Source organism: Neomonachus schauinslandi, chromosome 3 (assembly GCF_002201575.2).
Source record: "Neomonachus schauinslandi chromosome 3, ASM220157v2, whole genome shotgun sequence".
In the NCBI taxonomy this organism is placed as follows: domain Eukaryota; kingdom Metazoa; phylum Chordata; class Mammalia; order Carnivora; family Phocidae; genus Neomonachus; species Neomonachus schauinslandi.
In genome coordinates, this window is record NC_058405.1 from 71,820,532 (window position 1) to 71,845,459 (window position 24,928).

At 41.3% G+C, this 24,928-nt stretch overlaps 1 protein-coding gene across 3 annotated transcripts in view; it reads right to left on the bottom strand.

Moving 5' to 3' along the window:
• The window catches only part of MTUS2 (microtubule associated scaffold protein 2), a 374,457-nt gene that overhangs the window by 147,982 nt on the left and 201,547 nt on the right, over positions 1-24,928 (bottom strand). For all 3 annotated transcript variants that reach the window (XM_044913210.1, XM_044913209.1, XM_021678263.2), the window contains one exon: positions 3,188-3,286. In XM_044913210.1, coding sequence (XP_044769145.1) covers positions 3,188-3,286 — 99 coding nt within the window. The remainder of the gene's footprint in view (positions 1-3,187; positions 3,287-24,928) is intronic.

Below are 24,928 nucleotides of genomic sequence, written 5' to 3' on the forward strand. Positions count from 1 at the left end.
TGCTAGGAGAAGGCAAAACAAGCCACAGATTGTGGGGGGGAGATTGCAAGTCACGTAGCTGAAAAAAATTGTATCCAAAACACATAAAAACTCTCAAAATTCAATAAGATGGAAAAAAGCCCAATTAAAAATGGCAAAATATTTGAATAGGTATATATTTTTAAGAAACTAGGAGGGGAGGGGCTTTTGAGGGAGAGGGGGAGAGAGAATCCTCAGCAGGATCCATGCCTAGTGCAGAGCCGGATGCAGGGCTCGATCTCACAACCCTGAGCTCATGACCTGAGCTGAAATCAAGTCGGATGCTTGAGCAACTGAGCCACCCAGGAGCCCCTTGAATAGATATTTTATCAAAGAACATATACAGATGTCAAATAAACATAAAAAGATGTTCAACATCATAACATCATTAGTTATTAGGAAAATGCTAGTTAAAACCCCAGATACCACTTCATACCTATTACAATGTCTTTAATTAAAAAGACCGGCCATACCAAATATTGGCAAAAATGTGGAGGAACTAGATCTCTCACACACTACTGTTGGGGATATAAAATGGTACAACCATCTTGGAAAACAGTTTGGAAAACCTTTTAACATTTTTAAAAGGTTAAACAAATAACTACCATATGACTCAGGCATTCCTCCCCTAGATATTTACCAAGAGAAACGAAAGCAGATGTCCATATCAAGACCTGTACAAACATGCAGAGCAGCTTTATTTACAATAAACAAAGCCTTGGGGTAGAAGCCCAAAGGTGCATTGATGGGTCAATGGATAAACTGTGGTATCAGCAACTGAAATTTTATTCACCAATAAAAAGGAATGGACTATTCAAAGTAATCATGTTGAATAAAAGCAGCCAGGGAAAAGTAGAGTACATACTACATGATTCCATTTATAGAAAATTTTAGAAAATGTAAACTAATCTATAGAGATAGAATGGAGGGGGTGTTGGGGAGTGCAAAGGGGTAGGAGGGTAGAATTACAGAGGGGCACCAGGATACCTTCCGGGATGACAGATATGTTTGCTGTCTGGATTGTGGTGATGGTCTCTCATGTGTATACATGTCAACTGTATGCTTTACAAATGTGTGGTTTCGTATTTATTAATTATACCACAAGAAAGATGCTTTAAAACTGTAACACTGCAAACTTCCTCTTGTTTCCGTATTTACTTGGTATAAATATTTCCTTTCATGTTCAACCTTTTAGTATTCTTGTTATCTTAGGTGTGTACTTTGTAAGCAGTCTAAAGCTAGACTTCACAGCGTATAACATGCATTTAATAAATACTTTTGACTGTTCAATAAGTGAATCCAGACTGGTAATCTAAATCTTTGATTTAGTCTAGAGAATTTAGTTCATGTACATTCATTATGACATCTCTAAACTCATTTCTAAGATCTTATCCTATTCTTTCTTTTAATTTTTATTTTTAAAAAATTTTTATTTATTTTTTGACAGAGAGAGACAGAGGGAGAGGGAACACAAGCAGGGGGAGTGGGAGAGGGAGAAGAAGACTTCCCGCCGAGCAGGGAGCCCGATGCGGGGCTCCATCCCAGGACCCTGAGATCATGACCTGAGCTGAAGGCAGACGCTTAATGACTGAGCCACCCAGGTGCCCCTATTCTATTCTTTCAATTTCTCCCCTCTCCCTCCCTCCCTCCCTCCCTTCCTTTTATCCTTCCTTTTTTTCTTTTTCCTTTCTCCCCTTTTTGCCTTCACTTTCATTGACTGAAATATTTTTTTACCCCTTATCCCAACCTTTTCCCCTCTACTGCTTCAAAACTATATGCTCTATTTTATTGATTATCCTAGAAATTTTAACACACATAGTTTGACTTAACAAAGTCTAAAATTACACAGTATCTTTACTCTCTTCTCCCGGAATAGAAGGCCCTTACTCATGGTGGCTTATTTCCTTGAGTGTGTAATGATGTTACATTTTATTCTGCTATGTGCACACAAGTGCTATAGCATGATAACTGAATTTTCAGACCACAGAGGTAGCATGTTTTCTGGCTCTTAAATTGAGGCAGGGCGGATTGGGGGTGAGGAATCCCTAAAGGAGAACGTGTCTCTCTTCCCGATCTTCTCTCACAGCCAAAGATGAAAGAGGCTAGTCTCATCCTATGGGGTGAGTTTTCTTTTTCTTCCTAATTCATCCAGTGAGGGTGTGGCCCTTTGGAAATTCCAGATTTATACAGGGTCCCCCCCTCTGACCTCTCACCCTATTTAGGTACGCAGTTTTGTCTCCTGACTCTCTCACATGTGGCTCGGGCTTCTTTTCTGTATATTTTCAATTAACCAGAAATATTAATAAGTTCTCTATTCTCCAAGCTTTCTGGTTAACAGAGGTAGTGACTAAGAATGCAGTTGTAGGGTTCAGAGTGGCTGGGATCAAACTGAGACTCTACTACTTATTTCCTGTGACTTGACTAATGAAAATCTCTGTACCTCAATCTCTTCACATGTAAAGGGAGAGGCAATAATGGTGCCTGTCTCAGTCCTTGCAGGCATTAAATAAATTAATACATTTAAAGAGCTTACAACAGTACCCGGTATCCTGGGATACAGTAAGGACTCAAACAGTAGCTGCTATTATTGCTACAATTTTCGTGCTTAAAGAAAATGTTCTGAGGTTATATTGTATTCTGTTCTACAAAGGGAGAACAGAATGCAATATTCTGTTCATGCCTTACAATATGAATTTTCATGTTATAAACGATTTTCAACTCTCAAATGATGTTACCTAGTTTATTCATATCTGAAGATAAATGCTTTCCTCATTGACAAGATCACAAGTATTTGATATCTGTTGCTTTTCTATTTTTCTTCTTTTTAGAAAATATTATTATCTCTGGAGGTTAGATCTTCAAAGTCTGTTTTTCAATTATAAATTATTTCTACATGCTGTAGGAATAGCAGATACTCCTACACAGAGAAGATTCTACCACTTAAAAGTAGTACGGTAACATTTCATTTTTTTTTTTTTTAACATAAAATGATGCCAACAGCTGGTTCATTTCATCTCGAGTCAGGACACATCAGTGTATGTACTTCAAGCTCTGGAACATATCACACATATCACGTGGGTTGGCCCTGCTCCATTAATGACATGTGAACCAAATAAATTACAAGTCCAAGCCTTCTCCCCAAATGACACCGATCACATTTCTTAAATACCTGGTGAATGAAGCTTGGTGGCTGAAGCCACGGTTCTCTTAGGAGATGAAACAGCAGGTTTATTAGCATCTTGATCTTTCTGTACTTCTTTCTTTGATCCTAGACAGAGTTTAAAAAGAGAAAAAAGAAGGAAAGAGAGCTAGTTATAATTGAAACAGTAACACAAGTTGTTTGTGGAAAGGGAGGCTTCACAAAAGGCAAAGGGAACAAAATAACATTTGGGTGATTTGTTGCTACGGTCACCACCCCGCGTGCTTCAGGGAGGACACACTCATTTAGGGCAAAGGGAATTTCGTTGTAGCGTTCAGGGGAATCAGCACACTGCTGCCTCTGATTTGATGAAAAACACCCCTGTCTCTGGAGGTCACTGCACCCGAATGCCTCTGACAAACTATCTGGGAATGAAAGTTGTACTGTCCTCAGCCACCAACTCAGCCTGCCCTCCTCTTCCTGCCCCAACACTTTTTCAGAAGACAGAGATGGAAGTTGGAGCCCAACACAGCTGCTAATGACTTCGGCATCCCTGAGACCTGAGCCACGGGGGACGTGGTCTGCCTCTAATGAATTTCCATGCAGCTGGGCCACAGAGGTGACCTGGAGAGCCTCTGAGCTCTCTCCGCTGCAGTTGGGCCTTCTTCGTGGGACCTGCTGGCAGAGCTGGCTGCAGCAGAAGGGGATAACCTGAGTGCAAGCAATAACTAAGAACGGTACGGGGCTGCTCCGGAAATTATGTCCGGGCGCAGAGTGCCGTTTCCCCATGAATGCCGGCCACAGACACTCACCTTTACATCACCTTCGTCGGAAAAGCCCAGGACCACGGATGGAGGAGTAGAGAAATACCGCAGACCTGGACGTACCCAGACCCACCTCCACTTCAGCACAATGTATTAGGTCATTTTAACAGTAAAGCTTGGGAATGGTTCCTGAGATACGGAACCCGTCCCAGTTCCCACTCCCCAAAGCCTGCGACCTCACTCTTCTTCCAGAGCTAACTACTGGTGGCGATTTGCTGGTTATTCTTCCAGACCTCTTTCTAGGTACTTATAAATATTACCTACACATATACAAACACAGCGCTTGGTTAGCTAAATATATCACATATTGCAATTTCTTTTTACCTACCCACATCTTTAAAGATCTTTTTCCTATCAGTGTATTTATAGATCTTTTTTTTTTTTTTTAAAGATTTTATGTATTTGACAGAGAGAGACAGCGAGAGAGGGAACACAAGCAGGGGGAGTGGGAGAGGGTGAAGCAGGCTTCCTGCGGAGCAGGGAGCCGGATGTGGGGCTCGATCCCAGGACCCTGAGATCATGACCCGAGCTGAAGGCAGACGCTTAACGACTGAGCCACCCAGGTGCCCCGTATTTATAGATCTTTTAAAAAATGCCACATGTGAATAGGCAATAAGTGTGCCATAATTCATTTCCCCATCCTCCTATTGATGAACATTTAGATTGTTTGCAAGTTTTAGCTATTAAAATAGCAACACGTGCTGCAATACACATTCTTCTACTGGTTTCTTTGCACATAGGGACGAGTATCTTTTCAGGAAAAATACATAGAAGTGCTTTTGTTGGATTAAGAGTCTGCTCCTTTGGGCGCCTGGGTGGCTCAGTTGGTTGAGCGACTGCCTTCGGCTCAGGTCATGATCCTGGAGTCCCGGGATCGAGTCCCGCATCGGGCTCCCTGCTCGGCGGGGAGTCTGCTTCTCCCTCTGACCCTCCCCCCTCTCATGTGCTCTCTCTCATTCTCTCTCTCAAATAAATAAATAAAATCTTTAAAAAAAAAAAAAAAAAAAGAGTCTGCTCCTTTGCTGGATTGCTAGACACAGTCCAACTGTCTTCCACAAGGAGCTACGAATTTACACTCCCAGCCAACAGTGCATGAGGGTAACTCTTTTTGCGTGCCCCATACCCTATTGACATGGAAGTCTCAATCATTTTAATTTTTGCCAGACACTTAGAGTCTTTTCCTATTGGTCATGTGCATTTCTTTGTTTGAAAATAGCCTAATTAAATCCTCTGCCTATTTTTCTTCCTGATGTATTAAGAACTCTTCATTTATTCTGGATATTAATCTTTTCTTTGCCTGCTATATAAGTTATATCTTCCAGCCTTTCACTTTTAAAAATTTATTTATAGTATATTTCATTGCACTGTGATTTTAAATTTTAATATGTTCAAATATATCAATTTTCCCCTTTATATAAAAACACCATTATAGATGATTTATATGTACGTGTGCATGCATGTGTATGCGTGCGTGTGTATATATGATGGTGGGGAGAGATTATTCCAGGAGTTTGGAGAGAGAGGCAGGTATTTGGATCCAACCTCCCCATCTTTCATTCTTTTCTGGCCTGACTGGGTTCCCACTTCCCCCTCACCATTGGACCTGCCTCACTACCTTCCCCATCCTTGCTCACCGGCCTTCTGCTCGTCCCCCCACACACCTGTCACCATCTCCCTGCTGAGCAGGGAGCCCGATGTAGGGCTCGATCCCAGGACCTGCCACTCTCCCCTTCACTTACTTCATTCCTCTTCATAGTGTGTATCGTACCCCAAATACGTGATACCCTCCTCTGTTTGTTTATTGTCTGCCTTCCCCACTAGATCCTAAGCGTCAACCACAGGGCCACATCCATCCTGGCCCAGTGTGGTCATTCAGTCAATTCCGTCTCTTGTCTCCTCCTTCCCACCGGGCTTCTTTCAAGATGTCCTGCTCAGGTACTTCAGGGCTTACAGAAGGCTGGAACCTGGGGTCCTGAAAGCCACCACTTCACTCCACCGAAGCCAGACCCACCCTGCAGAGAACCCAATCTACGGCTCACTTCATTCTTCTCATCCCTCCTTCTGCTCAGATTTTAGCTATCAACAAATACAAAAAGGTACTGGGACTCATGGGAGCTGAAATGTTAAAAGCCAAAAGTCTGCATTAAACATATCATTTTAGAAGAAAATTAAACATGAATATTTATTCAGTATCTCAATATTTTTCATTCAGACTTCGTGGAGTATGATTTGCCTGCTTCTATCAAAAATTTAAATATCGATATACCTGACCTAGCAGTCCTGCTCCTACAGATCTCTCTTTGGAAGCTCTGAGTGTTACCTTCCATGGCCATAGGGGTTTTGCAGCTGTGCTTAAGGGAAAAGATTATGTGCAAAGAAACTTCATACATTATTCACAATAATAAAGGAGAGTAAATCATCAAAATGCACACTGGGAAATGGTTAAATAAATTGTGGTATATCCATACCATGTACTTTTATGCAGCCATTAAAAAGAATGAAGTAGCTCTATATTGTACCAGCACGGAAGTTGTCCATGATAAATAAAAGAGCTAGTTGTTGAACTCTATGCATGGTATTATCCCATTTTTATAACACAAAATGTTATCTGTATTATACTTTAAACTATATAAGAAGTTTTGAAAGAAAGGCACCAAGTTGTTAATAATGGTTACCTCTGAGCAGCAGGATGGAGGGGATATTACTTTTTATTTTACTATGCTTCTGCATTATTTTCATTTTTTATGATGACCACATATTACTTTTATAGTAAGAAATAAACAATAAAAGGAGTGAAACCAAAACCAAAATGAAAATAATTTGTCTGATCCATGAAAGGATGAGGAGAGAAACCAGCCTAGTGCACCCAATTCTACAACTCTGATGGAAGGTTTCACGGTCCCTCCCATAGGAACACAGCGCTGCCTAGAAAACTCCTGTGTGGTTCTGGGAATTCTTGATGGCACAGAAAATTACAGCAATTAGTGAAGGCTTTCAGTACTTTTTGCAGTTTTCTTGCAATCCAGACTCAGCCTTAATGATTTTGAAGTGTACCATAAGCTTTCACCTAACTCTGTAAGACCTCTGAGTATCTAGGAATGCCAGACAGGGCTCTGGCCTCATGGCTTTCCTCCTGTCGCTCTGGACACTCTCTCTCTCCCCTTCACTGTGGCTTCCTCCTTTGCCTGCACCGGAGTAAAGCTGTCTCAGAGTTCTGCCTCACCTTTCTCCCGGTCTACCCTTCTGGATGCTCCTGACTTCCCAGCATGCTTGCACCACCAAGTTGCACATGCCGCTGACCATCAATTCTGTCATTTCCAATCCAGATGCGCCCAGACATCTTTCCTGAGATCCAGACCTGTTTTTAGCAGCCAACTAGACACCACCACAACCTACCAGACGACCAGATCACCACACCCCAACTGGAACGAATTTTCTTCTTCTCAAATAACTCTTCTTCCTAGATTTTCTTTCTTGGTCAGTTGTTTCCCTGGTCACTGAAACCAGAAGCCAGCAAGTCCTCTTCTTTATGCTCCCACATCTAATCAGCCACTACTTGTCTGCCTCATAAAGCAGCTCCTGCATCTGGCCCTGCTCCCATTCACACTATTTACCCTAGCTCAGTTCTCATCATTTCTCACTGGGACAGCTGGAAAAATCTCCTAAGTGATTTCTTGGTCTTGCGTCTTACCTTCTTCATGTTTACCTGACTCATCCTTCTTAATGGGATGACCTTTCCTAATCATTAACCAGAGCATATGATTTTCCTTTTAAAGCTGTTCCAAAGCTTTCCCTGGTCTTTGGCAGCAAGTCCCAACTATATGGCATGGGGTACGCAACCTCCAGGGCCCTGCTTCTTCTGCCACGGGCCCTGCAGTGGACACCGCAGTTTCCATGTGACATTCTTATCTTCACCTAGGCTGTTGTCTTAGGCTGGAGTGCTCAATCTCTCCTTTGTTGGCTTTGGCCCACTCCTGATCATCCCCAGATTCAGGTCACCTCTCTTCACTGAAAGCTTCTGTATTATTCCCTGTTGCCACTGGGACAAATGACTACAAACGAGTGGTTCAGAACAACACAAATCTATTCTCTTATAGTTCTGGGAGGCCAGAAGCATGGAGTCAGTTTCACTGGGCTAAAGTCAATGCGCCAGCAGGGCTCATTCTTTCTGGAAGTTTCAGGGAAGAATCTGTTTCCTTGCCTTTTTCAGCTTCCGGTGTTCCTTGGTGAGTGGCCGCCTCGACCCTCTTCAAGGCACATCACCCCGATCTCTGCTTCTGTCCTCACGTCTCCTTCTCTAACTACTCCTGCCCTCTGCTTATGAGGACCCTTGTGATTACACTGGGTCTATCCAGCTAATTCAGGATCATCTCCCCATCTCAAGACCCTTAACTTAAGCACAGATGCAAAGCCCCTGTGGCCATGGAAGGTAAGGCTCAGTGGTTCTGATTAGGGCATTATTTAACCTATGATAATACCTTCTGTGTCTAACTGAATGAATAAATGAGGAAACTCTTTTTACTCACCAAAAAAGCATTAATTTCTTGGTCTGTATGAATCTCCTGAGGCCCCGTCACTCATTTCTGAAGCTTTTACTAATTTCCGCAACCCCTCTTGAATATTTGTCTTTCCTTAAACCCTGTTCAGCCTTCCCTGTTACTTTCCCCTAGTGTAGACTACATACCTCTAGCGGACATCTCGTTTGGCCTGATCAGCTTCTTTTAAAGCACCCGTGCTCACATGGGGGAACTAAGCCTTCCCTCCTCATGGGCCACGTGATTGGTGTGTGTGTGGTGCGGGGGGGGGGGGGGGGGCTGATACACCTGGATCTGGAGATGGGCCTGTGACCCAGGCCTGCCCAATCAGAGCTCTGCATCATGCTGGAGTGACAGAGCACCCTGGTTTGAGAAGGAAAACAAAATCTAGATTGGGATAATGAGAGCCTTTATCTTACAAATTTTGCTGGAATTACTAGAAAAGAATTCTTTTTCTGATTGACGCCTAAACTGGTGGGATATAAGCCTGAACTGCCTTTGACTATCTCTGACTCCGTGCGGGGAGAGCCTTTGCCAAGAGAGGGGGACGTGGGGACAGGAGAAAAAAAAATCATTCACAATGTCACTGTTTAAGGACCTGGGTACAGCCCTACCTCACATTAGCAATATCACCTGGACTTATCAGTTATGTGAGCCCAAATCCTTCTGACCTTTAGCATTCTCTTTTGCCTAAGGCAGTTTGATTAGGTTTTTGTGACTTGCAACCAGACAAGGCCTGAGAAGGTCAGCTAGAGAAAATAGCTCCTTAACAGATATATATATATACATGCTCATCTCTTAGGGGTTCATAATTGGTCAAAGCTACTTCTTGCATACCTCAGTGTACCTTCTGCACATGGAGATTCAGAGCTATATAAAAGGATGTATGTATACAAAATCAGAGCCCTGTTGGTGGCGCTTTTGGGGTGGAAGGGAGAAGGTGCTGGGAGGGGAAGAAATGCCAGCCTCATTGGAATCAAAGGATAAGATCATAGTTTTGATTTGAAACCCTGTTACTGATCATATCCACCCCAGTGCAGACAATTACTATACCTTCAAATGGTCCTGAAGTGTTACGCTCTACATAAAGCAGCAAAAACCTCCCAAAGGTCTAAGTTGAAGGGTTCTGACTGGCAATCCATACACAGTCGCTCAGGAAAAAAAAAAGAAAAAAAGAACAGTGTACAGCTCAGTTTCTCATGTGGACAAGGCCTTCCACAGTGACATGAGTGACTATTGCACCGGCTGGGAGAAGACCCATTTTGTGTTTTAGTCCTGAGCTGGACATCATAAAAGTAACTGACACACCGTTCATCATGGGTGCTTAAGGCAGAGACCACTTGCCGGGTTGCCTGGGAGCTGTGAGAATATGAGGAAAGCTGCCAAGAATGATGGGCTTGCTCTGAGGATGAGACTGGTATCTTAAAAACAAAATGTAATGGTAAATGACAGTGGGTCATTCAGGGTCCTGACTGAGCACCTCGAAATGGGGAAAAAATAGATTTAAGATAATGGTTAGAAGAATGCTATATACTTGTTTCATAAAACTAAATAAGCATGTCAAAAAAAATCAAAGGGAATATTTACAGGCTCTGAACCTCACACACAATGGGCCATGTGTACATGCGAGTCAATCTCAGTATAACTAAGGAAAGATAGGAAACAAAAAAGGATAAAGAAATATACACAGCAATAGACTTTATCCCCCATCTGTCTAACAGTCGCACACTATGCACCTGTCAAAGCCACGGTAATAGGGCTGATTCTTTCCTGGCCCTACGGACCCACTCCCAGACAAGGAACAAGAATGGAAGGAAGATGGAGAGGAGCCAAAAGAAAAATGAAATGCAAACGTGGCAACAATGCAAGTAATTATTATTGTGCCAGTATAACTGAAAAGAGGTAAATAGGAAAAAAAATGAATGATGTAATCAGGAAGCAGGGATTCTGATGTCACTTAAAAGATAAATGGAATGTGGGAACATTTCAAGGGAAGATTTATAGAGTTTGAATAGAATGGAGCACAGAAACATTATCTAGATAGGAATGTATCAAATAATATATTCCCCCCCCCCGGCCCCAATATACTCTTACTCATTCATTATTAAGCACCAAATATGCATCAGGCGCTGTTCCAGTGAAAGAGACTGGTATGAGCTGTCATGGAGATTGTACTTTTGTTGAATGTATATATTCGCATTTATAAATGCCTGGAACTAGCTTGCAGTTGCTTCCGTGTATGTTATCTCACTTTGTTGCTATTGCTACTGGTACCATTAATTTGCAAATGAAGAAAGTGAAGGTATGGAGGTTGTAACATAGCCACATTTACCAGTATGTGGCTGAGCCAAGCTCTGAACCTATGATTTCTTGCCCTCATTTTAGCCTGCATTTCATTGCAATAGCCCCAGTGAGTCCTGAGACATAATGAATCCTATGGCCTGCCCGCCTACCTGTACTCAGAAACACAGTGAATCCAGGTGAGTCTGACCCCACATGACAGTCTAAAGGACAGTAGGATGGGGCCTGGGTGAGAACACTCAGAGTGGAGTCAAGGGAGAGGGCAGGAGCATGTAGATACTAAAGGTCTTCTATTTTGGGTGGGGACTAAGAGACCAGACTAAGAGACAAGACATTTGTTTTCTAAAGCTGGAAGCCAGTGAATCCCTATCTCTTTTCCACCCCGTGACCCAGCCTTCCTCTCTCTCTCTGTCCATACTGCATGGAACTTGTTACACTTTGCTAAATAAGCTCCCTCTTCTACTTTCATCCTCAATGTCTCCCAGAGCAAACTTCTCAAATGGTCCCCACTTATCCTTATCCTCCTCACCCAATTTATCTTTGACTCAGGAGGTCCCCTTCAAACTATCTAGTATCCCACCAGAACCTGAAGCCTCCATGCTCACGTGAAACCCCTTTTCCTTCGATGTTCTAATGTTCTGGTCTACGCCAACACTGTTCCCTATTGTTACTTACAGCAAGGTTACTATTCCTCACTTACCCCCAGGTATGGACTTCCTGTTTACCCCAGGTCCTGCCATCACCCTAGAAATGTCAACGATCTCATGCCTAACTCATCTGACATCCCAGCCTTTCAGTCCTTTGACATCTGCAACTCCTGCCAGGCATATTTAATCAGGACCCCTGGGCATCACCCTGGATCTTGTCATCAACCAGAACTTCACCTCTGAAATTCACATACTCTACTTTGGAACACAACCTTCTATCCTCCAGCCATCTCACTATGTTACTGCCACTCCATCAGTTCATTTCCCTAATCTAGACTATGAATCCCTTTACCCCCAAACTACTAGGCTCATCCTGTCTTCACCTCCTTTCCTATCCAATCTAAAGTTGATCCCAATGTCCTTCACTTCTACTATCCTCCTCTCCACACTCTTGCTCTAATATCAGAAACCACCATGGTCACAAGTATCTGCAGAACCCAACCCTAGCCTAACCTAGTTGTCATCTTCCACTAGTCCAGCTAGAAGACACAATGACACAGATGGGGCCATCAGATTTACAGTCACCGGCTATAACTGCAGCCACAACACAGGACAGTAATTCTACTTTTCCTCTTTATCTTTTGCATTCCTCCTTTTAACCTATTAAAAAAAAAACAACAAAGTCTGACATCTGAATCTTTCTAAAAGATCAGTCCACAGGCTTTAAACAAAACTTAGCAGTATCCCACCCTCCATATGCCCAATTCATACTCATCACTTTTAATTTTTTCAGGTATTTTTCCTAATATTTATCTTTATGTATCTAAGTAACAGGTTTATACTGCTATATCTTGATATTTACACTTTAGACCTATTTTAATATCTTCCTACTACAGAAAATAACAATTTTGCTCTCCATAGGCTTGCTACTACACCACCTCCCTCATCAATACAGTTGTACCATAACTTTTGATTAAGTCAAAATTCACTGTTCATCTTGTTACAATTACATGAATATTATTCACAATTGATCAATTTTCTTACTTGTATGGCTTTTGATTTTCCCTGGATTTAATAGCTGCCTTGGTTTTTGTTTGCTTAGATTTCTATATATTTTGCTAATTCTCCACCAAAACACTATCAGAGCACAAGTCTCTTCTCACAATCATGTAAAAGGTTCTGTTTTATTTTCCTGGAACCCTCAATTCTCCATTTTGCTCTGGACTGGTAATTTCTAAGACTGTTGCAGGGCTGTCATCCTAAAACCTCCCTTCATCATCATTCTGGGAAATTCCTTTGCCTCTTTCCTATGTAGGGTCCCTTTTTTCTGGACCTCATGTCTTCCTTTTTCTTGGTCTGCTTCCTTATTCTGGTAGAGCACATTTCGTTTTTGACGTTCCAGAGAAATGTACATAGGAGGTAAATTATCTGACATCGTCCATGGCTGAAAATTTCTTTATATAATTGATTGGCTTAATCCAGAATTCTAATATGGTAATCATTTCCCCCAGAACTGTGAATGCATTTCTCGTTCAGCTTGCAGGGCTGCTATCGAGGAGTCTGATGCCATTATAAATTTCATCCTTTTGTATGTGATCTATTTGCTCTTTTGGGAAGCTCTTGGTGCCTCTTCTTTTTCCCTGTGTTGTGGAATTTCATACTGATATGTCCTGGTGTGGGTCTTTTTGCATTAGTTGTATTGGGCACTTGGCATAATTCCTTTATTTTAGTCTGCAAACCCTCATCCTAGGAGTTGTGGGAAATTCCTTTAAGTGTTACTTTGGCAATTTCCTCCCCTCTGACTTCTCTGTTTCCTTTTTATGGAATTCCTATTTTTTGTACCCCAAATTTATATCTATTGATCAATCGATAGATTTAAATACACACACATACATATATATCCATCCTATATATAAATGTCTCCTTTTTGGGTACCTCCCATGCACATGACACTTAATACACCCAAAACTGAACTTGTCACCTAAAAAAAACTTCTTCTCAGTCCTGCCTTCTCTCAGTAAAAGTGATTTAGGGCTAAACCAGAAATGTTGATTTCATCCTCATTTCCTCCCCCTTTTCTCACTTCTTCACATGTAATAAAATGCTAAATCCTGTGAATATAATCCCACATCTCTCTTAAAACAGAAGTCCACTTCTGTTTGCATAGTTACTGCAAGTTCATTCAGACCAGTGTCACTTCTCTTGTGGAATTCTGAAGCAGCCTCCTTTATCCTCTGGCCTCCAGTTAGCTCTGCTCCACCTCATCCTTCAGATCTCAACCTAGAGGTCTCTAGATACTGCCAACATGCTCTGTGGCTACAACTTTATTATACTCTAGACCTTCTACCTGTTTATATTCCCCATTAGACAACACATTACAGGAGAATTGCCCACTCAGTAAACATTTATAAACAAACAAGTTGGTTATTATTACTAATTATGTTCTTCCTCTGTGGGAAATGAAATCAACCTTCAGATTAGATAGATTCCTAACATTTTGAAATCTCTTATTTTCTTCTTATTATTTCTTCTCCAGTACTTCTCTCTCCCTACATAATAAACAGACATGTCCTAAGTGAGTAATGAGAAATCACTTTACACACTGTTAGAAACAAAATGAGTAAAGTTCTGAGTATGATGGATTTGTGGAAAGAAAATAACCAGCTCTCCTGGGGAATCGAGACACTGCATGATCTATTAGGTACTGAGAAAGTGGGAATAAGTAAGTTGTGGTGGGAAAAATACTTTGTATTTTTGAAACTATACAAACAGAGATTAAGGTTTTATTCATTGTGGCAGTTTTAGTGAGGTAAGCCTAAATGAAAGAAATGGTCTGGATTGTTTGTCTCATTCGACCTAATGATTTACTTTCACGTTAATTTGAAAGCATAATAAAATTGTGCTTTTCAGAGCTAACATTTTCTGCCCATAAATAAAAATCCCTAGCATGGTCTAGTTAGTATTAAATAAGTACCCTCATGTTAATATTCTGTTTTGCTCTACAGGCTGCATCAGCCCTTTCTTATTTTCTGAACTATTTATTCCTTAAAAGGTCCTTCATATTCCTTTATTCATTCATTCAGCATATATTTATTGGGTGGCCCCATTGTGCTTTATATGGTATTAGCTGCTGCAGATTCCAAGGTGAAAAGACAAAATCCTTCCCCTGAAAGCCACCAAGTAGTGGGGCATGTAAATAAGTAGACAAGATAACATAGCAAGTGCCAGCCTGGAGTCCTGAGTAAAGATTTCTCTCTGGGAGCTCCCAGGAGAAGCCAGGTAGGGCTTCCCCAAAGAAGGTAACTCTTGAGCTGAGATGTGAAGTATGCAGAAGAATTGCCAAGAAGGAAAGGATACAACCAGGTGGGGGGATCATGTGCAAAGATACATGGGATACGGGGCCAGCCCACTCAGGGCCAGTAGGGTGGAGTATGAGACTGGAAGGTTTGCTTCTTGGGTCCAGCCTACCTTGTCTCTGGCCTTCCAGCATCTCCCACTTCACTAGCGAGATGACTATTCTGTTTCCCTCCAGCATTTCTGAATTCCCCTGAAAATCCAATGCAAGGCTAAAAAAATACCACTGTTCATTTAAGTACTTAATGTGCTACATATATACTTCTTGCTTTCTTTTTTATAAATGCGAAATTATAAATGAGATTGAGGTTGCCAATGAATGGAATGATGACTAGTGAAAAAAAGACAAAGTAAACAGGAAGTTAAACTGTTACTAGCTGCTACTGTATGGAGTTTAAGTTTTCCGGTTAAGGTGACAGATCAAGACTCTGTCATCACATGAAAATAAATATTTAAATACATTATTTCCATTTTTATAAAATGTTACGTGTTCATTGTACAAAAATGAGAAAATACACTTTTTCTTCATTTCTGCCACTTCCTCACCCAGCAATAACCCCTATGAACCCACTGAAATGCATTATTTCAGACCACGTTATGTGTGTGTGTATATTCTTAATATTATAATACAGTTTTAAACACTTTCTATTGTGAAATATAATACTTAAAACTTAGTTGTACAGTTTAACAAGTAATTAAAAGCAAACACTCATGAAGTTTTTACACAGGTCAAGAACTGGAACTTTCAGACACTATTGGCACCCAAAGCTCAACATGTTTAAGCTTCTTCCTTCTCACTCGAGGAAGCCACTGTCATGCTGTTTTTGGTCACGATTCCTTGCTTTTCTTCATAGTTTTGCTACTCCATATGCAGCCTTAAGCAACATCCTTAAGTCTGTTAAGTCTTAAACTTTTTATCAGTGAAACCATACCCTGAATATTTTGCTGTCTTGCAATTTGTACTTAACATTGTAACATTCATGCAGCCCTAGTCCATGGTCCCTGCAAAACAGTGATCCATGCATGGTGTGCATATATCACAGTGTAGTTGTTTGTTCTGATGGAAGTTTGAGGTACTACCACTTCTAGTTTTTAGCAATTATAAGCATGCTCCTTTGAACATACTTGTATGTGTCTCCTGGTACACGTGTGTGCATCTCTCATATATGTACATGCAGAATTCTTAACTTAAGGCAGGTGCAAACATTACAAGACAATGCCACACTGTTTTCCAAAGTGGCTACATCCATGTCCCTGTTTCCTGGTAGGACTGTACAGGAGTCTGTCATATACTACATCTTCATCAACACTAGGGAAGGTCAGATTTTAAAAGGTCACCATTCTGATGTGTGTACATCCCACTGTGATTTGAACCGCATTCTGCTGGTTACCGATGCAGTTCAACGCCCTTTTCATATATGTATAGAACATTTACTTTTTTTCTTTTGTGGAATGTTGGCCAAGTCTTTTGTTCCTTTTTTTCCCTGCTTTGTTTTGCACTGACTTGGACGAGTCACAATATAATTTTGTAACCTTTTAAAGAACTTAATATATTATGATCATCTTTCATGAGAATATTCATCTACAATATTTTTCAAGTGGAAACTGATTACTAATTTGGTGGCTTAACTCATAATTGAGAGAGTAGACATTTTAAACTAGGAGTTGTGGTTAAAAATACCAATTATTTTGAAGTGGGAGTTGGAAGTAGGAAAAAGACATAATGGGGAGGAGGTTGTTTAGGATCTATTAGCATATCTGTTTAGAGCCCAGACACTCAGCTTTACTGTTTGCTTAGTTGTATGACCTCAGACAGGTTTCTTAAACTCTCTGAGCTTTGTTTTCCCAGGTATAAAATGGGCAATAATAACTGTAGGCTCCAACACTAAGGAAGAATACAATGGTATAGTGCATTAAAAGTGCTTAACATAATGCCAGGGACTTACTAAGCATGCCAAAAAACAGTATTTATTAACAGTACTAACAATAAAGTTAATACTTAATTATTAAAGATATTTGTCTAGAACCTATAGATTATAAGCACGGGTTATGAAATCATTAGTGAATGAGGTTGCTATTATTCCCCTTTTTCCAATGAAGTATCCAAGGTCAGAAAAGTTCAGTAATTAAATCAAGGTCACACAGCTATTAGAGGTGTGATCACAACTAGAATCTGCATCTAACTTCAAAGCTCATTCCCTAGTTTCTCTGCCATCCAAATTCTACGTGATAGAAATTCACTGTAGCTTATTAAGTCATTCCATTCACTGGAACAAAAATCACATAGAGAAAGAAATATGTCCAAGGTGGCTTTTGCTTTTTAAAGCCTAAAGAGGTATAGCCAATTAAAAAAAAAAAGGACCCAATTTTTAAATTTTTAATAATTTTTAAATAAAGGTCCTAGAAGTTGTCACTTTTCCCCCAGGTCATGGGCACAAAAGTGCTGCATGCTGGCAGCCAGAGCAGACTGGTGCTCTGCTGGGTGGTGTTGGTCACAGCTGCCATGTGAGGAGGCCCAACACTGTCAGAATTACCCGGTGCCAGGGCTACAAAATGGGCACTGGATGCAAGCGGGAGATTTGCAGTCTGTTGCTCAGGCTTGAATCCAACCCTGACATCTGGTTTTGTTACTTTGGGCAAATTACTTGATTTCTCTAATCCAGCTTCCTAATCTAGAAAATAGGGTTAAGAAGAGTACTTGTGTATCATGGGTTATAAGTGAGAACAAGATGAGATGATGGGTATGGCTAAGTATACAGTAAGTACTCAATAAGTGCTGACCATTATTATCATAGTTGCTCATCAATGAGCCATACCTCAGTTTGGCCTGTATAATATTTAACCTATTGTCCCAGCTCGGATCCACAGCGTGACACTGTCATGTTGGTTTAAGTTGCGTATACTGAATAATCAGGCATTCTACTCTTACCCGTTCCCCAACTCTCTCCTGCCATATAGACTGTTCAAGAATCAGAGCTTCTTTTGGGCCAGAGGACTCTGTATTTCAGGGTCCTGTCTCTGGTGGCCATATACTGGCTTCTCATGTTCAATATGGGGCCCAGGTAACCTCAGGGAAGCCATAAATAAATGAGATGACACATGGTTGCAGGCAAATTGCTTTTTCTTATCTGACACAAGAACAGTTCTAACCACATTCAGGCTCCTTGGGGGTCTCATCTTTCCTCCAAGCCCTTACATAACAAATTTGGTTTCCTTTATAAGAGGAATTCTACTTGATCTTCTCGTGATATTATATTTTCTAAAGTCCTACATCCTAATCAATGTCATATTTAATCAGCCAATCTTCCAATAAATAAATGAATGTAGGATATTAGAAAAAGAAGAAGCATTGGAGGAAGACCTCAACTGAAATCTTGAGTTGGCTACACAGTAACTCTGACACCAGGAAAGTCACATTTCATCATGTCTAGAAATGAGGAAAGAGGTACTCTACAGTGTTGCTCCAGTGTTTAGGAAGAGCATGAGTTTAAAGCACTTAGGGCAGAGTCTAGCACATAATACTAGGCAATAAATTGTAGAGATCATGTTCATGATGATGGCGGTGGTCATCAAGATGGTCAAGACCTAGGCTAGTGAAGGACTCATCATAGCTAAGCAATCAATACATGGTCATCTTGAATGAGAATCAGATGTCTGGCAAGTGACTGGGAGTGGCAGGGCTAGGAGAAAGGCATTATAAAGGGAACAGCTTGAATGAGGAAAGGCACAGGGACAAAATGTGCCTTGGCTTATTCAGGGAACCAGAGGTGCAATGTGGTGGCATGGAAGAAAGAAGGCTAAAGTGTTAGGCAGGCACACTCAGGAAAGGCCTATGCCAGGCTGGGTGAAACCACACCCCACAGGGCTAACGAGGTTAAAATGGTCACCAGCAAGACCTCCATGGACCATCCCCCCACTTCTTCACAGGAACATTAACCCTATCTTTTAGAGGCAAACAATGGGAAGAGCTTTGGCTGGCCCAGACCCGTGGCCTCGACCACTGGCGGCCAGATGGACTATAGGGTGTCTGACAGTTACCTCTACCTCATTATAATATTAAAATCTCCACCCAAGGAAAAGCGCAAACCTCATTAACATAACATGATGCACGTATAGGCATGTTTCCTAAGTATGCATGCACGACTTTATGGCCCCCTCTACATGCAAGGACAGAACTCCCCTTTCTAAATATTTATCCTAAACCGAAATAAAAGAAACCCACTTGCCCCACTTGGGGAGTCAGTTATTTCCCTCAATCTCCTTATTTGCTGCAAATAAAGGTTACTTTGTGCCACAGCCCCACCTGCTGTCGTCTCTGCCTATAACTCATCAAGGAGCAAAGTCCCGTTAGTTCGGTTACACGGGGAGTCTGGATCTGTGCCTGTAGGTAATGGGGAGCCACTCAAAGGTCCTAAGCAGGGGAGTAACAGGACGAGATTTGCATTTAGAAATGTGAACGGCCGCTGCCAGCAGTGGGGGAGGGTGAGAGGGAGGGATTTAGATGCCTATGGGTTAGGCCAGTTGGGGGACTATTGACTAGTCAAGTGTGGGGCCCAAAGTCGTACAAATATACTGATTAATGGATTAAAAGTGAAAGATTCGAAGACTTTGCGATGTCCAAGAAGTGTGCTATTTTTCTCCAGTTATCTTAGAAAATGGATGACTGACATTTGTCTCTTTCTTATATTTGCATTTTTTTCTACTCCCTATGAAGATCATAATTAGTATGAGGCAGTTCATCAATGTAAGCTAGCCAGTAGAATATACAAATCTGGAAAGAAATGAAAAGTTTTAAACACTAACACGTAATTAAAAGTTCCACGTTCATCACGCTAAGAGATTGCACGACGTTGTGGTAGCAATTTGCATAACAATGCATTTATGGCACAGGGGGCAGATTTGTGAAATACATAAGTGTCAGAAATCACAATGGAAAACACAGCTCTAAAAGACCATTTGCATTAATTACTGCCGGACCAGCTCCCATAGCTCTTTGAGGCTGACAAGCAGAGTGGGCAAAATACCAGGTGCGTAACCTTTTAGATACGTGTATGTACTCTTAAATGAAAGTTGGGTTTTTGTGCCCTACTTTTGAGGATCTACCACAAAACAAAAGGTTTCACACCAGCCTGCGGGCGGCTTAATAGCAAGGTGAGTCATGGCATTTTATAAATTCTCCTCTGAGACTATGGGTTGTCCCATAATCCTTCCCAAATCACCTACAATACTCTTGCTGTTTTAATGAATGACTTTGAAAGACATAGCAGAGGAAGACAAATGTCTCTTTCCCCTTACTTGGATCATTCTGTGGCATTTAATTTAATTAGCACAATTAACAAATAATTGTTAAATAGCACCACAGACCACTAAACTGGCAATAGAGGATGAGGTTATTGAGAGTTTTAAACTCAAGTGCCCTAAAAAAAACAACAACAACAAAATGAAACTGTCCCAGTGAACTGCTTAAGGGACAATTTTTGTGTAATGATTAAGACCAAGGTGGCCTCAGCAATAAAATCAGAGACTGATGAAGCAGCTGCAAATTTTCTGTGCCATTTCTTTTTCATGCAGTCTTTTGACTATATCATAGCCAGCAAGTTCCTCCATAAAAGGAGTGGAAGGGGAAAGGTGAGTGTGTATCTTTTCAATTTCAGATCTAATTGCTGGCAGCCCTAGTCCAAGATTTTAAGGGGAGGGAGCCTTGGGAACCTCTAACACAAAGAGGAAATTGCTGTGGTTCACCTGCATGGAATGCTATTCCCCCCCACTGCTGTCTGGCACTTTCTACCGATCCTTTAGGTCTGTGTCTGCGTGTTTTCTGCACACTACATTATGTCTATATAATATGCCTTCATTGTACACTCATTTCTCTTTCACAGCACTTAGCATAACTATAATTAAATAATTTAGCATGGAAATACAGATGTTTCTCCCCCCTGTTATGCCCTCAGATCCACAGGGACAAAGACTGTCTGTCTCATACATCATGATTTCCCCAATTATCCAGCACAGCACTCAACTCAAAGAAGGGGCTCAGTAAATATTTGTTGAGAGAGCGGATGCTCACCCAACCAAATTCCACCTGTCCTCACTCCCCCAGATTACAATGAGTTGACTCTGGTGTCACAGCTTGTGATTCATAGCACCTCCTGGCCTGCTGTGAGGGGGCTAGGAACCTCCCCACTGCCGGCCAGAAAGAACAGCAAACAGGCCTTCCAGGACACCCAGCAGTGATGAAGTGAACAGTTCCTCTTTCCAGACATTCCATGCATCATCCCCAAGATATTTTTCTGTCTCCGTGACCTCATGCAAAGGAATAGTCTCAAATTTATTGCTTTTCTTTTTCTCCATCAAAGATTCTTTCTAAACGCTTCTACTCTCCTCTACACTCCTCTATCCCCAACCTATTGCTGGCTCCCCTGTTGGCTTCGCAATGGCAAATAAGTTGAAGCTGTGTTTGCAACTGAGACTCAGCCTCAGGGAGAACACAGTCAACACAAAGCAATAACACTGACTATACTGAAGAGCCCAGGTCAGCCTAATGGCTTTGAACTTGCCTCCTTCAGGGGCCACTCCTGGGAGGTTTCCAAACACTCCTGAGTCAACATGAGCTTCCACAGTGTGAGGTGCCATGACTCTTTCATTGTCATTGTCAATCCTCAAATCATCTAGAACCAAGATTCCAGAGCAGCTAAAGCGATCCTTTCACCTGCCCTGTTTTTTCCTAAAGCAGAATACCTTATTTCAGCAAGCTCTTCCTCAACCTCTTCATTTAAGATGTGCTCAGAAAGGGGCGCCTGGGTGGCTCAGTTGGTTAAGCGACTGCCTTCAGCTCAGGTCATGATCCTGGAGTCCCTGGATCGAGTCCCTGGATCGAGTCCCTGGATCGAGTCCCGCATCGGGCTCCCTGCTCGGCGGGGAGTCTGCTTCTCCCTCTGGCCCTCCCCCCTCTCATGTGCTCTCTCTCATTCTCTCTCTCAAATAAATAAATAAAATCTTTAAAAAAAAAAAAGATGTGCTCAGAAAGGAGAGATAATGTTTGGCCAGACTGGAGGGATGGCGGGAGCGCCTGTTTGAGTAGCTCTCTCTGGCCCACATGCACGTCGAAAGCTCAGTAAACACACACTTTAAGAATGTGGACAAAACACTTGTATTTTTAAATGATAGTCTGCCTGGAAATACTTAAATTTGTGGAATTTAATTCAGAAATAACAATCTGCCTTTAAAAAGTCGTAAAATGGAATTTTTATAACGCAAGTGGAGTTTCTGGAGCTCGTAGAGTAACAGCCTCAGTATTCCCCAACTTTTTTTCCCTCAGACAACAAGCTACCAACTGTTCGTTTTCTATATAACCATAGGAAATCCTTCCACACCTTAGGCTGAATAAAGTAATTTTATTTTCTATAATATGTCATGCCAACAACACAGAATCAGAGGGCATTTTGACCAAGAAGTAATCTATCTTCAGATCAATATTTTCAACTGAAAGTATTTTCCTATTTGCTACAACAATTGCAAACCAGTTTGAAGAGGCAATGGGTGAAGCTATTGATGTAAAATTATAGGGATCAAGGCACTCTTGCGATTTTGTATTTGACATGAACAACAGAAAAATTTTTCAGGAAAATTTTGAGAAAAAGGACTATTGAAAGACCAAAGCTAAGTTTCTAAAATTCTTGGGAACTTTCCTTTTGCACACCCATCGACAGGATGTTCAGTATCTTTTTTAATCATTAGCTCTCAACCTATAACTCTCTGTTGTCATTGCATTGATATCTATGAGGTAATGAGCATTATTAACTTAACAGGAAGACAATATTATGGGAGTAGATCATATTTTACGCCTCCATGTTTAGTACAGTGTACTAGCTCTCAGCCTGTGTCTGAAAACCCGGGGAAGGAAGGGCATGGGCAGACCACAGAATTATTGTAGGGAGTCTGAGATACTCTATGGGAGGTCACTAGCATTGTCCTACAAAGAAGAACTCGGTCTCTAAGATGTAATTTTCAATGGTAGTTATTTCAATAAAATGTAATTAACTGGCCTCCATCGAGAATAAGAATATTTACGGAGCATGGCACAGAGGTTAAGTATGCAGGTTTCAAAGTCAGACAGACCTAGCCTGATTTCGGCTGTACCACATAGAAGCTGCATGACCCTGGGTGGGGGGTGGTTACTTAATTTTTCAAACCTCAGTTTCCTCTAGAATTAAGTGGGGCAGAGTATATAAATCCCTAACCATCCTGCATGGTACATAGAGGATGCTCGATAAATATATCTTTTAAAAGGAAGAACAGAAAAAAAAAGACTTTAAAAAACAATTGTGTTATTTATATGCCTGGTATCTGAAACATTTTGCATCCTTCTAATTAGCAACAGAATACTGCACTTAAAACAAATTAATGTCAACTCATTTGCCATCATAAATTAAACTGAGACAACTCTCACTTGGGAGGGACAGACTATGCACATGCTAACCATTTATGTCTATGGCTTCTCTGAACTCTTCTTATTGAGGTAGATTTCATAAAGGCAGACTCCTAGATTATATTACTTTAGTTTCAACTTAAAAAAGCTCTTCAAGCAACTCCTATTTAATATTGTATCATTGATTTAATTGACTTATGGCTATAAGAAATGGCTACAAGTCAAAATATGTCTGTCATGTGTAAAGCCATATTCCAATGGGACTCAGTATTTCCACTTTTAGGAATCTACCATAAGAACACGCATGCGTGGGAATGGGTTACTGTAGCAGGCTTGGACTGCTCAAACCCTGCATATTCTCAAGAAGGGTCTGTTTTATCTTTTTTTTTCCTTAACATATATTGCATTATTTGTTTCAGAGGTACAGATCTGTGATTCAACAGTCTTGCACAATTCACAGTGCTCACCATAGCACATACCCTCCCCAGTGTCTATCACCCAGCCACCCCATCCCTCCCACCCCACCCCCCACTCCAGCAACCCTCAGTTTGTTTCCTGTGATTGAGAATTCCTCATATCAGTGAGGTCATATGATACATGTCTTTCTCTGATTGACTTATTTCGCTCAGCATAATACCCTCCAGTTCCATCCACGTCATTGCAAATGGAAAGATCTCATTCCTTTTGATGGCTGCATAATATTCCATTGTGTATATATACCACATCTTCTTTATCCATTCATCTGTCGATGGACATCTTGGCTCTTTTCACAGTTTGGCTATTGTGGACATTGCTGCTATAAACATCGCGGTGCACATACCCCTTTGGATCTCTACATTTGTATCTTTGGGGTAAATACCCAGTAGTGCAATTGCTGGGTCGTACGGGAGCTCTATTTTGAGGAACCTCCATACTGTTTTCCAGAGTGGCTGCACCAGCTTGCATTCCCACTAACAGTGTAGGAGGGTTCCCCTTTCTCCACATCCCTGCCAACATCTGTGGTTTCCTGACTTGTTCATTTTAGCCATTCTGACTGGTGTGAGGTGGTATCTCATTGAGGTTTTGATTTGGATTTCCCTGATGCCGAGCAATGTTGAGCACTTTTTCATGTGTCTGTTGGCCATTTGGATGTCTTTGGAAAAATGTCTGTTCATGTCTTCTGCCCATTTCTTGATTGGATTCTTTGTTCTTTGGGTGTTGAGTCTGATAAGTTCTTAGATTTTGGATACTAGCCCTTTATCTGATATGTCATTTGCAAGTATCTTCTCCCATTTTGTTGGTTGTCTTTTGGTTTTGTTGACTATTCCCTTTGCTGTGCAAAAGCTTTTTATCTTGATGGAGTCCCAATAGTTCATTTTTGCCCTGGCTTCCCTTGCCTTTGGCGATGTTTCTAGGAAGAAGTTACTGTGGCTGAGGTCGAAGAGGTTGCTGTCTGTGTTCTCCTTTAGGATGTTGATGGACTCCTGTCTCACATTGAGGTCTTTCAACCATTTGGAGTCTATTTTTGTGTGTGGTGTAAGGAAATGGTCCAGTTTCATTCTTCTGCATGTGCCTATCCAATTTTCCCAACACCATTTGTTGAAGAGACTGTCTTTTTTCTATTGGACATTCTTTCCTGCTTTGTCAAAGATGAGCTGACCATAGAGTTGAGGGTCCATTTCTGGGCTCTCTATTCTGTTCCA